General features: G+C 41.5%; 1 protein-coding gene across 1 annotated transcript in view; it reads left to right on the forward strand.

The window, feature by feature from the left end:
- LOC106572121 (neurotensin receptor type 1) overlaps window positions 1-12,091 on the forward strand; it is a 60,162-nt gene extending 48,071 nt beyond the window's left edge. The window contains exons 3-4 of the mRNA XM_014145977.3: window positions 4,951-5,032; window positions 6,277-12,091. Coding sequence (XP_014001452.1) covers window positions 4,951-5,032; window positions 6,277-6,526 — 332 coding nt within the window. The 3' untranslated portion in view covers window positions 6,527-12,091. The remainder of the gene's footprint in view (window positions 1-4,950; window positions 5,033-6,276) is intronic.
- Window positions 12,092-12,318: the final 227 nt, after the last annotated feature.

Genomic DNA, 12,318 nt, shown 5'->3' on the forward strand with positions numbered 1-12,318 from the left:
GACAGCGCTCTGACTCACAAAACTACAGCGAGATGCCCTTTCTTCCCGCTCTATCATCTCTTTCATGTACTAATGAGCCAACATGATATCACATGCCATTTGTAAAGGTAAGACAATGAAACCTGCAGCTTTCATACACTAAAAGCACTCTTCGCTGAACTCTGTATTGTAGAATTTCCAGGGAAATATGTGTCTCGCATGGAATTCCACCACTGACCCAATGGATAAACTAATTGTCCATTGTGAAAGCATATGTGCAGACATGCAAGTTTGCTAATTAGACACAGTTTTGTTACCTTGACCATAAGATAAAGACCCACATACACAGAAACAGACTGGGAGCACACATCCATATCTGTATACTACTGTGTATTCTGTGAACTTGATAGCACTGCTAGCTGATAATCATAACAGTTATCACAATTTCATTCGTCCTCTGAGATTCAAGTTTTGCTATTAGATCATCAAGGACAATAAAACAAATATATGAATGAATTGGAAAAAAGACATGTTAATTGTGATTTACAGATACAATAAGCTTGACCATAATAAGGCTCCAGCATCTCTAATCATCCTTTATGGTCCATGACTAAAGCCAGGGCTCTGATTAAACCAGGGTAAGATGCAGCTTTTAGGGCGTGTCACTGACACTGCCTAATGGATACCCATCTGAGGTAACGTTTCAACCCTTGCAAATATCCAATTAAAATAGTTCAATTATTTTTTCATTTGGACCCCAGATCAGAGCTCGCTTAAACTAATCTTGGCACTCATGTGTGACATCACATCTGTCACAAGAGACTAGTAAAAGCAGCAAACTTGATTTTAAAATGTAAAGTCATTTCGTATAGGGACAAACTTTTCTGCTCTGTTTCACACACATTTTTAACTGCTTCCACGGACCACATCAGGGTGGTCATTGTGTGGGTGTCCAGACTGAGGAAGAGAGATTGGCGAGAGAGAGAGCAGGAGTGAAACCGCCAGCCTGTAATGTACTCATTTTGACAAAATGTGACCAACAAAAAAACAAATGTAAAGAAGGTAACAAAGGATGTCTCCATGCAACTGATGTACTCCCACAGCACAAAGACACATCTAAGACTATGAAAAAGGACAAATTCACACATCATGGTTGTCACGTCTACTCCCGCTCCTTCCCTCCGACGTCACCGGTATACTAACCCCCGGTCCTGGGATCCATCATTACGCACACCTGGCATCAATCATTACGCACACCTGCACGTCATCATCAGACACACCTGAACTCCATTACCTCACTTATTACCACCCCTATATCTGGCACTCCCTTAGGTTCTTTCCCCAGTCAGTATTGTTCCTGTGTTTATGCGTAGGCGCTACTGTTATGTTGTCTCGGTCCAAGTTTGTTGTTTTATTAAATGTTTCACCTGCTTCTTGACTCTCAGCATCTCCATTACAACGGTGGTGTTATCAATAAATATCATGGATCATGGAATCTTACATTTCTGAATTGACTGGTATCGATGTGGAATTGACTCAAATTCCAAGGGACAATGGTCTGATTATGCATTGAACATACTTGGTAATTTGTTACACCTTTGCTGCCTATCATCACATTAGAAAGAATGTTATGTTCAAAGAGACCGTTATAAAGTACACAGACGCTACACCTCCATTTTTAAAATTTGACAAATGTAGTCTTTGACCACACCACACACACCTACGTCAATGTCCCAGTTTAGGCCCATGTCCCACAGTAGCTGGATAGGGAAGATGGGGAAGGTGATCCCTATAGCCCTACAGTCCCTGACAAACCTGAGGAAGGGGTCGGTCTGGAAAAAGAGCTGGGTGATGATGAAGTCGGCCCCGGCGTCCACTTTCTCCTTCAGATGTCTCAGGTCCTCGTCGTAGCTCTCCGTGGCTGGTGAGTTAGCCTGCCACAATGAAAGGGTTTTAATGCTCAATTCGTGTGTGTTTGAGTTTATATAGATCACATTTGTGACCCGTTTCAAGAAACTAGGCATATGTCACACGTCACTACCTCACAGGAGAGGCATTTTAAGTGTTTTTTTTTCTTATCTAGAAAATGCCTTCTTGAACATGTGAACTTTCATGTGCCTTCATAACAAATGTGTATGCCATTTGAAAATATGAATTCAATTGTTAAATTACGAGCCTAGTTGGTTTAGACACGGAGAAAGGCAGGGACCTTCCCACTAGCCATTATTGGTTGAGATAATGGATGGGCTGGACATGCCGAGAGATGAGTTCGGATTGGCCTGCCATGTAGCACGCTTCTTTCTATAACATTTACAGTTTTAGCAGAGCGACTTACAGTAGTGAATGCATACATTTCATACATTTGTTCTCCGTACTGGTCCCCCGTGGGAATCGAACCCACAACCCTGCCGTTGCAAACACCATGCTCTACCAACAGAGCCACACAGGACTAACATGAGCTGCTCAGTATTTGTAGATAATCCTTGCTACCGCAACTTTTTTGAAAGATATAACATTAGCCATGGAAAACTGCAAAAGTGTTGCTACAGCTCTCAACAACATTGCTGCGCCGAATTTAGCAGGCGCTATCGACAAAGATCCGTGGGAAAAGTTATGATGGACCACTTTCTGTAGACGGTCAGTGTGAACTGGAGCAACTTGACACAACAACAGGCCTAGTGGAGCGGCAGGTAGCCTAGTGGTTAGAGCATTGGGCCAGTAACCAAAAGGTTGCTTGATTGAATCCTCAAGGTAAACATCTGTCGTTCTGCCCCTGAACAAGACATTGTTCCCCGGTAGGCCGTCATTGTAAATAAGAGTTTGTTCTCAAACGACTTGCCTAGAAAGTAAAGGTGAAAAAAAAATCAAACAAAAACAGGCTGTAGCTATCTACAAGCCAAAACGGAAAAGATACGCTGCCGTGAAGCGTTCATCCATGTAAGAGTCTAGCTACATTTTCAGATATTTTATGTTTCTAATTTTGTCAGAAAGTCATTTCATTGCAAGTTAAAGCGTACTGTTCGCTAGCGTTCGCTAGCTAGTGAACGTTAGCTAGCTACATGTCTAAAGAAAAGACTCCACTTCGCCAGAGGATTATATGACCCATCAAGTTAGCCAGGTGTGTCTGGGGGTGGTTATGGCCATCTATTATATTTCATGAACATGTTTACAGTACCAGTCAATAGTTTGGACACACCTACTCATTCCAGAGTTTTTCTTTATTTTTACTATTTTCTACATTGAAGAATAATAGTGAAGACCTCAAAACTATGAAATAACACATATGGAATCATATGGGGCGGTAGGCTCACGTCACTAGGCAGCTCACGGATGGGTTTCCCTTTTGTACTGCATTATAATTTTCAAGCCCTGCCACATCCTACGAGCGTCAGAGCCGGCATACTAGAATGTGATCTTAGTCCTGTATTGAGGCTTTGCCTGTTTGATTCGTCGTCGAAGGTCATAGCGTTATTTTTCATAAGCGTCTGAATTAGTGTCCCGCTCCTTGAAAGCGGCAGCTCTAGCCTTTAGCTCAGTTGCCTGTAATCCATGGCTTCTGGTGTAGATATGTACGTACTGTCACTATGGGGACGACATCATCGATGCACTTATTAATGAAGCCGGTGACTGATGTGGTAAACTCCTCAATGTTTTCAGATTAATCCCGAACCTTTTCCAATCTGCTAGCGAAATAGTCCTGTAGCTTAGCATCTGCTTCATCAGACCACTTCCGTATTGAGCGCGTCACTGGTACTTCCTGCTAGAGTTTTTGCTTGTAAGCAGGAATCAGGAGGATAGAATTATGGTCAGATTTGCCAAAGGGAGGGCAAGGGAGAGTCTTGTAAGCGTTTCTGTGTGTGGAGATCTAGCATGGTGTCGTCTTTAGCTGCACAGGTGACATGTTGGTAAAAACATAGAATATTACAGTTCTTCAGGTCCCGTTGATAGAATAGCCTCGAACAGAGCTCATCCAGTTTGTTCTCTAGTGACTGTATGATAGAACGGAGAGTAGAGGCAGTTTATTTGCTTGCCAACATAGTCCCATCAGGATACCGTCTCCTCTGCCTCTCTTGCGCCGTCGCTTCCTCTTTCAAGACCTGGGATTAGGGGCTAGTCCGTAGTAAACACGTTGAAGTAGAAATTGTCATCCAAATCGAGGTCAGTGATCTCTTTTCTGATGTCCAGAAGCTGTTTTTGGTTGGCAGAGATTATGTACAAAAACAGTTAAGATCAGCGTAAAAAAATACAGAAAATAGCAGAATTGGTCAGGAGTCTGTAAAACGGCTGCTATCCACTGCCTAACAATGGCACTAATTAGTCTTTGGTTTATTTAGTAGAATGTCAATTACCTACAGTGCGATTTCCCAACTGGCGGTCCGCGGCCTGTATTTGGCCCTTGTGTGGGGCCCCAAGTTTTCAGAGCCAATTATTTGATTTTTTTCAACCACCGGGAAATCAGCTTCAAGTGATTTTTATTTAAGAAATCTGTTCCCAAGTATTCCCACACATAATTTGAGAGAGGTGATCGTATACAAATGTGAGCAGGGTTTGAAATGATTATGTTTTAGTAAAACATATCTATTTGGGCTTCTTGCGGTCAATTTGCAGTCTACAAATTATTTGTAATTATGTTGCGACCTCCCGACCATTTGCTCAAGAAAAAATCGTCCTGCAGCTGAATCTATTTGATGATCCCTGACCTATATTATACTGGTAATATAATACTGTACTGCTATTGTAACTGTGAAAGCAATGTTTGTCTTAGACCCACTGCACCTAATTCAACTGTGCAGCCTTTGATCATGTGTTACCCTGATGACAAAAAGAGATTCACACTCTGATTTGGTCCCAAATGGCTTCCTATCACTACAGTGCACTATATAAGGGATAGGGTACCATTTCAGATGGAGCCTCTGTCTCTGCCTGAATAGTATAACATATCTTTACCTCTCTCTCTCTCTCTCTCGGCAGGGGCTGTGGTTGTTGCCTTTGTGGTGTGCTATCTACCGTATTATGTACGGCGCCTCATGTACTGTTACGCAGAGTTCACAGAGTGAGTAACATGCAGACATTTCAATGGGTACACATACCAGTAAATAAGTGAACATCCATCGATAAGTGTTTTATATACTTTATTTCATACATAGTACACACACATTGGTTGACTGGTCAGAGAGTCATCCATCAGAGCAGGGTGACAGAAGGGAGCTCAGCCACCCATTCAGAGTAAATAGATCTCCCTGATTAAATTAGCATCATTTAGCAAGCTTTATTTAGCTAAGTCTTTCTCTCGCCAATGTCCAAATGATCGCCTGACTACTCTCAATATATGTTTTTTTTTATTGAACCAAATGCACACCATTGGGTAAGTGATTGCAGAAGGGAGTTTAAAGCTAAGGAAGCACGTCCCAGAAACGATTAAAACAAAACTTCACAGATGGAGAAGGGGGTTGTATATATACTGAGTGTACAAAATATTAGGCACACCTTCCTAATATTGAGTTGCACCCCCTTTTGCCCTCAGAACAGCCTCAATTCGTTGGGCATGGACTCTACAAGGTGTCAAAAAACGTTCCACGGGGATGCTGGCCTATGTTGACTCCAATGCTTCCAACAGTTGTATCAAGTTGGCTGGATGTCCTTTGGGTAGTGGACAAAATTTTGGTACACACGGGAAACTGTTGAGCGTGAAAAACCCAGCAGCGTTGCAGTTCTTCACACACTCAAACCGGTGCGCCTGCCACCTACTACCATGCCCAGTTCAAAGGCACTTAAATATTTTGTCTTGCCCGCTCACCCTCTGAATGGCACACATAAACAATCCATGTCTCAATTGTCTCAAGGCTTAAAAATCCTTCTTTAACCTGTCTTCTCTCCTTCATCTACACTGATTGGAGTGGATTTAACAGGTGACATCAATCAGGGATTATAGCTTTCACCTGATCAGTCTGTCATGGAAAGAGCAGGTGTTCCTTATGTTTTGTACACTCGGTGTATAAGCCTTCTGTAAACAAGGTTTCCCATCTGACATTCTTCAATGGTTTACTTCACCCCTCTATCATCTGAGACCTAATGCTCAATTCAAACACATTTGTCTTGGAGAGGACAGTAGAAGTACATTTGGTCAACAATTGTGGTTTATAAAGAGGAAAACTATGGGCAAACAATTATTTTAATTTACAATGACACATTAATTGGCATACATGTTGGTGATATGAAGCTTTTCAGTATTGTATCTGTCAATGAAAACCACTGATTGTTCCTCCCTGTGCTCCCCTCCCTCCACCTCCCCGACAGGGAAGGGTATGATTACTACCACTACTTCTTCATGGTGACCAACGTCCTCTTCTATGTGAGCTCAGCCATCAACCCAGTCCTCTACAACCTAGTCTCGGCCAACTACCGAGAGATCTTCTTCAACACGCTCCGCTGCCTCTGCCTACCGTGCCGTCGCAAGAAACAGAGACGTCCTCTGACCAGACACTCCATCAGCATCTGCAGTAACCACACCTTCTCCTCCAACATCATCAAGGAGACCGTCTACTGACGACGACAGAACCACACCCCTGATAACATTCCATTTCAGAACTGCAATGTATGTATTCTAGTACTCGGCGGGACTAAATATGGGCTTGATGGGGACTCTGGCACTTTGAATCACTGACACGTTACATAGGCTACACACACAGAACATATCCAAAATGTGATCACTAATAAAAAAAAGAAAGATTAAGTGTTCGATGTAATAGTCTAACGCTGTAAATATTGTAACATCTATGTACATTCAGATTTTCATAGAACTATCAATGATACTCGATTTTAACCACTTACAGTAGTTTATAACATTATATGATGACGATCAGAACATTCTGCACTTATCAGCCTACATATGGGTCTTTGAAATAGGAGGCAAAAAACTATACGCTGTGACAGTTACCAGGAAGTGACTTCCCCTCAGTTTTTTAACATTGTAGGCTTTTTAATTGGTCTTCAATGGTACACAACTAAGAGCAATGGTGTTTCAAGGGCAAAGACTTCATAAAAGGCATCTGGCAGAAGTAAATTCATCCACAAACACAAATATATGTGTATATATATATATATATATCTTTAATGCGTTTTCACGAATTTTATGAAATAATTGTAAAGCCAGTGCATGAGATTAGGGGACATGACGCGGCAGTAAAGTGGAAGGGGCGGTGACTTTCACAGGGTGTTATCCAACTCTTTTTTGGGATACAGAGAATGATGATCAAATTAACCACCATTTGTTATCTGCTGAGGAACAAATGCCTGGAAATGGTATTGATAAAAACAAAATGTCTTGTAATTAAAAAAATGCAATGGTCTGCTTGGACTGTGAATGTTAATGAAATGCTGAGAGAGGATGTACTATTATGAAGAGGAGCAACAGATGGCAGTTACAGTTAATGGATGATCTGCTGTGGGGTTGAGCCCTATAGGCTGTTCCATTATGCCAACTCCTGACCAATTACAGCAAGCACAGTCAGAAGTTTACATACACCTTAGCCAAATACTTTTCAACTCAGTTTTTCACAATTCCTGACATTTCATTCTAGTTAAAATTCCCTTTCTTAGGTCAGTTAGGATCACCACTTTATTTTAAGAATGTGAAATGTCAGAATAATAGTAGCGAGAATGATTTATTTCATATTTTATTTCTTTCATCACATTCCCAGTGGGTCAGAAGTTTACATACACTCAATTAGTATTTGGTAGCATTGTCTTTAAATGCGTATATTTTCAATAGGATGAGGTCAGGGCTTTGTGATGGCCACTCCAATACCTTGACTTTGTTGTCCTTAAGCCATTTTGCCACAACTTTGGAAATATGCTTGGGGTCATTGTCCATTTGGAAGACCCATTTGCAACCAAGCTTTAACTTCCTGACTGATGTCTTGAGATGTTGCTTCAATATATCCACATCATTTTCCCTCCTCATGATGACAATATTTTGTGAAGTGCACCAGTCCGTCCTGCAGCAAAGCAACCCCACAACATGATGCTGCCACCCCCGTGCTTCACAGTTGGGATGGGGTTCTTCAGCTTGCAACCTTCCCCCTATTTCCTCCAAACATAACGATGGTCATTATGGCCAAATAGTTATATATTTGTTTCATCAGACCAGAGGACATTTCTCAAAAAAGTACGATCTTTGTCCCCATGTGCAGTTGCAAACCATAGTCTGGCGTTTATATGGAGGTTTTGGAGCAGTGGCTTCTTCCTTGCTGAGCGGCCTTTCAGGTTATGTCGATATAGGACTCGTTTTACTGTGGATAATAATACTTTTGTACCTGTTTTCTCCAGCATCTTCACAAGGTCCTTTGCTGTTGTTCTGGGATTGATTTTCACTTTTCGCACTGAATTTCATTCATCTCTAGGAGACAGAACGCGTCTCCTTCCTGAGCAGTATGACGGCTGCGTGGTCCCATGGTGTTTATTCTTGCGTACTATTGTTTGTACAGATGAACGTGGTACCTTCAGGCTTTTGGAAGTTGCTCCCAAGGATGAACCAGACTTGTGGAGGTCCACAATTTTTTTCTAAGGTCTTCGCTGATTTCTTTTGAAAAGAGGCACTGAGTTTGGAAATAGGCCTTGAAATACATCCACAAGTACACCGCCAATTGACTCAAATTATGTCAATTGGCCTATCAGAAGCTTCTAAAGCCATGACATCATTTTCTGGAATTTTCCAAGCTGTTTAAAGGCACAGTCAACTTAGTGTATGTAAACTTCTGACCAACTGGAATTGTGATACGGTGGATTATAAGTAGATGTCCTAACAGAGTAGGTGTCCTAACCGACTTGCCAAAACTATTGTTTGTTAACAAGAAATGTGTGGAGTGGTTGAAAAACGAGTTTTAATGACTCTAGCCTAAGTGTCAGTAAACGTCCAACTTCAACTGTATTTTGTAGGGCTGGTTTTGGAATAATTTGGATGTATCACACCACTACACACATGGCGTCAATTGGTCAAGTAACCAAAATCTTTCCTACCGAGGCTTTTATCTAACTGTGATTTAACTTACCTTTAACAGTGTTTTATTTGAAATAAGAATGTTTAAGAGGCTTGTATGAAATGAATGCTGCATTACAAAACAGAGAACTATGGACACAATATGGACTCTGGTCTTTGAAGCATGGAGAGAGCACTGTAGCTAACCTGGATGTAGTGTACACCATACTGTCATGACCACTGAGTGTCTATACAATATGTTGTGTACCATGGAGAATGGCGAACATTTGAGAAATGAAGACAGTGAGTCGGAATCTGATCACGCGGTTCCAATTAATCAAGCACATTGAAAGAAGAAAATTCGATTTAAAGTGGATGCAGGAAATCGACCAGATGTTCTTTTTTTAGGACAAAGGAGGGGAAATAAGTGCATTCTCCTGGACGGAGGGAAGGCCCACTCAAATCAAAATCAAATGTATTTGTCAGAGACTTGTCCCGATCCACAACTTGCGTTGTCTTGGCTTTGTGCTTAGGGTCATTGTAATTTTTGTCCTCATCAATCTACACACAATAACCCATAATGACAAAGCGAAAACAGGTTTTTAGACATTTTTGCAAATGTATTAAAAATAAAAAAAAACATACCTTATTTACATAAGTATTCAGAACCTTTGCTATCAGACTCAAAATTAAACTCAGGTGCATCCTGTTTCCATTGATCATACTTTATGTTTCTAAGACATGATTGGAGTCCACCTGTGGTAAATTCAATTGATTGCACATGATTTGGAAAGGCACACACCTGTCTATGTAAGGTCCCACAGTTGACAGTGCATGTCATAGCAAAAACCAAGCCATGATGTTGAAGGAACTGTCCGCAGAGGCCCCGAGACAGGATTGTGTCGAGGCACAGATTTGGGGAAGGATACCAAAACATTTCTGCACCATTGAAGGTCCCCCAAGAACACATCATTCTTAAATGGAAGAAGTTTGGAACCAGCAAGACTCTTCCTAGAGCTGGCAGCCAGGCCAAACTGAGCAATCAGAGGATGGTCACTTTGACAGAGCTCTAGAGTTCCTCTGTGGAGATGGGAGAACCTTCCAGTAAGACAACCATCTCTGTAGCACTCCACCAATCAGGCCTTTATGGTAGAGTGGCCAGACGGAAGCCACTCCTCAGTAAAAGGCACATGCCAGCCCACTTGGAGTTTGCCAAAAGGCACCCAATGGACTCTCAGACCATGAGAAACAAGCTTCTCTAGTCTGAACGAAAACCAAGATTGAACTCTTTGGCCTGAATGCCAAGCGTCACATCTGGAGGAAGCCTGGCACCATCCCTACAGTGAATCACGGTGGTGGCAGCATCATGGTGTGGGGATGTTTTTCAGCAGCATGGACTGGGAGACTAGCCAGGATCAAGGGAAAGATGAATAGAGCCAAGTACATAGAGATTCTTGATGAAAACCTGCTCCAGAGCGCTCAGGACCTCAGACTGGGGCAAAGGTTCACCTTCCAACAGTACAACGACCCTAAGCACACAACCAACACAACGCAGGAGTTGCTTCCGGACAAGTCTCTGAATGTCCTTGAGTGGCCCAGCCAGAGCCCGGACTTGAACCCAATCGAACATCTTTGGAGAGACCTGAAAATAGCTGTGCAGCGACGCTCTCATTTAACCTGACAGCGCTCAAGAGGATCTGCAGAAAAGAATGGGAGAAACTCCCCAAATACAGGTGTGCCAAACTTGTAGTGTCATACCCAAGAAGACTCGAGGCTGTAATCGGTGCCGAAGGTGCTTCAACAAAGTACAGAGTAAAGGGTCTGAATACTTATGTAAATGTGATATTTCAGTTGTTGTTTTTTGAATACATTTGCAAAAATTTCTAACAACCAGTTTTTAATATGTCATTATGGAGTATTGTGTGTAGATTGAGGGGAAAAAAACAATTTAATCAATTTTAGAATAAGGCTGTAACCTAACAAAATGTGGAAAAAGTAAAGGGGTCTGAATACTTTCCAATGGCACTGTATTAAGTGCAATAATGACAGAGTAACAGTTTGTACAAGGCTATGCTCAGGATATCTAGGCACAAATCTATTACCACTTTCCCAGCCATTGCCATGGTGATGGTTTGAATGTGATCCTAATAAGAAAACAACACTTTGAAAGTTATGATTTTCTCCTCAAAGATAGCTTGGATATGAGGTGAATGTAGTCAACAGTAGCACAGCGTAGCCTAAATGTTTCAGTCTGGAATCCTAAATCAAAATAATGAGTAATGATTTAATTCTATGAATGGTGATCATCAAATTCCTGAACTGAAAGTGGGTGCAGTATGAACAAGCATGCCCCTCTTCAACGCTGCTGGCAGGCTTTGATTAGTAACACTCAGGTGTGCAGGTTCCACAGCTTAGTATGCACCAACAAACGCCTTGTAGCATTCAATACAGTTTGGAGTTTCAAAGTTTATTCGCCACGTGCACAGGATACAACAGGTGTAAATAGTACAGTGAAATTCTTAGTGGCTAAGGAGGGTGTGTCACACCCCACAATACGCCACAGTACATTGAAATAGACCCCAACCCTGAACCTTGGTACCTACCTACTGGGCAAAAACTGGTTAAATCAACATTGTTTTCATGTAATTTCAACCCAATGTTAAATCAACGCGGAAAACTCATTGCATTTGCAAAAAGTCATCAATGTAAGGGCATTTAAAATATTTTTCACATAGCTTTTAACCTAAATCTAATGACATGGTGACATGTTTTGTTCATTTCACATTGAATTCACAATAGTTGACATTTCAACCAAATGTAAATCAAAACGTTGAAATGACATCTGTGTCCAGTGTGTAGCTTCTGACAGGTGCTGTTGTACGTATTCATACCGTTTATCTAAGTATTTGCTCATGGTGTACACCTGCTGCTTACTGTAACTACTGTGCTCTATGTCAATGGTGATGTCTTTGAGTTTTGTTTATGCTCTTTTTGTTAATGACAATGGAGGCTTATTTCTGCTTTATCTAAGAGTTATATACTGTATAGATGGCTCTGCTTTATATAATATATGTTTTGAAAATAAATAGTTCCATCTCATTTTGCTATACATGAATAAAAGAGTGAATATAGTGATATCAGTTTTCTTGCTCGGTGGTTCATGATCATCCATACACACAGGCACACCAAGTACACACACACACACAGGCACACCGTGCATTCATACTGCAGCACAGACAGGCACACACTCACCTAGTACATACACTCCCAGATGGATACACCAAGCACACACACAGAGGCAGGCACATCAAGCACATGCACCATTTAGCACAGATGTGTCTGACCTTTTCTAAAGTGTACCC

Source organism: Salmo salar, chromosome 15 (assembly GCF_965601325.2).
Source record: "Salmo salar chromosome 15, fSalSal1, whole genome shotgun sequence".
NCBI classification, from domain to species: Eukaryota; Metazoa; Chordata; class Actinopteri; order Salmoniformes; family Salmonidae; genus Salmo; species Salmo salar.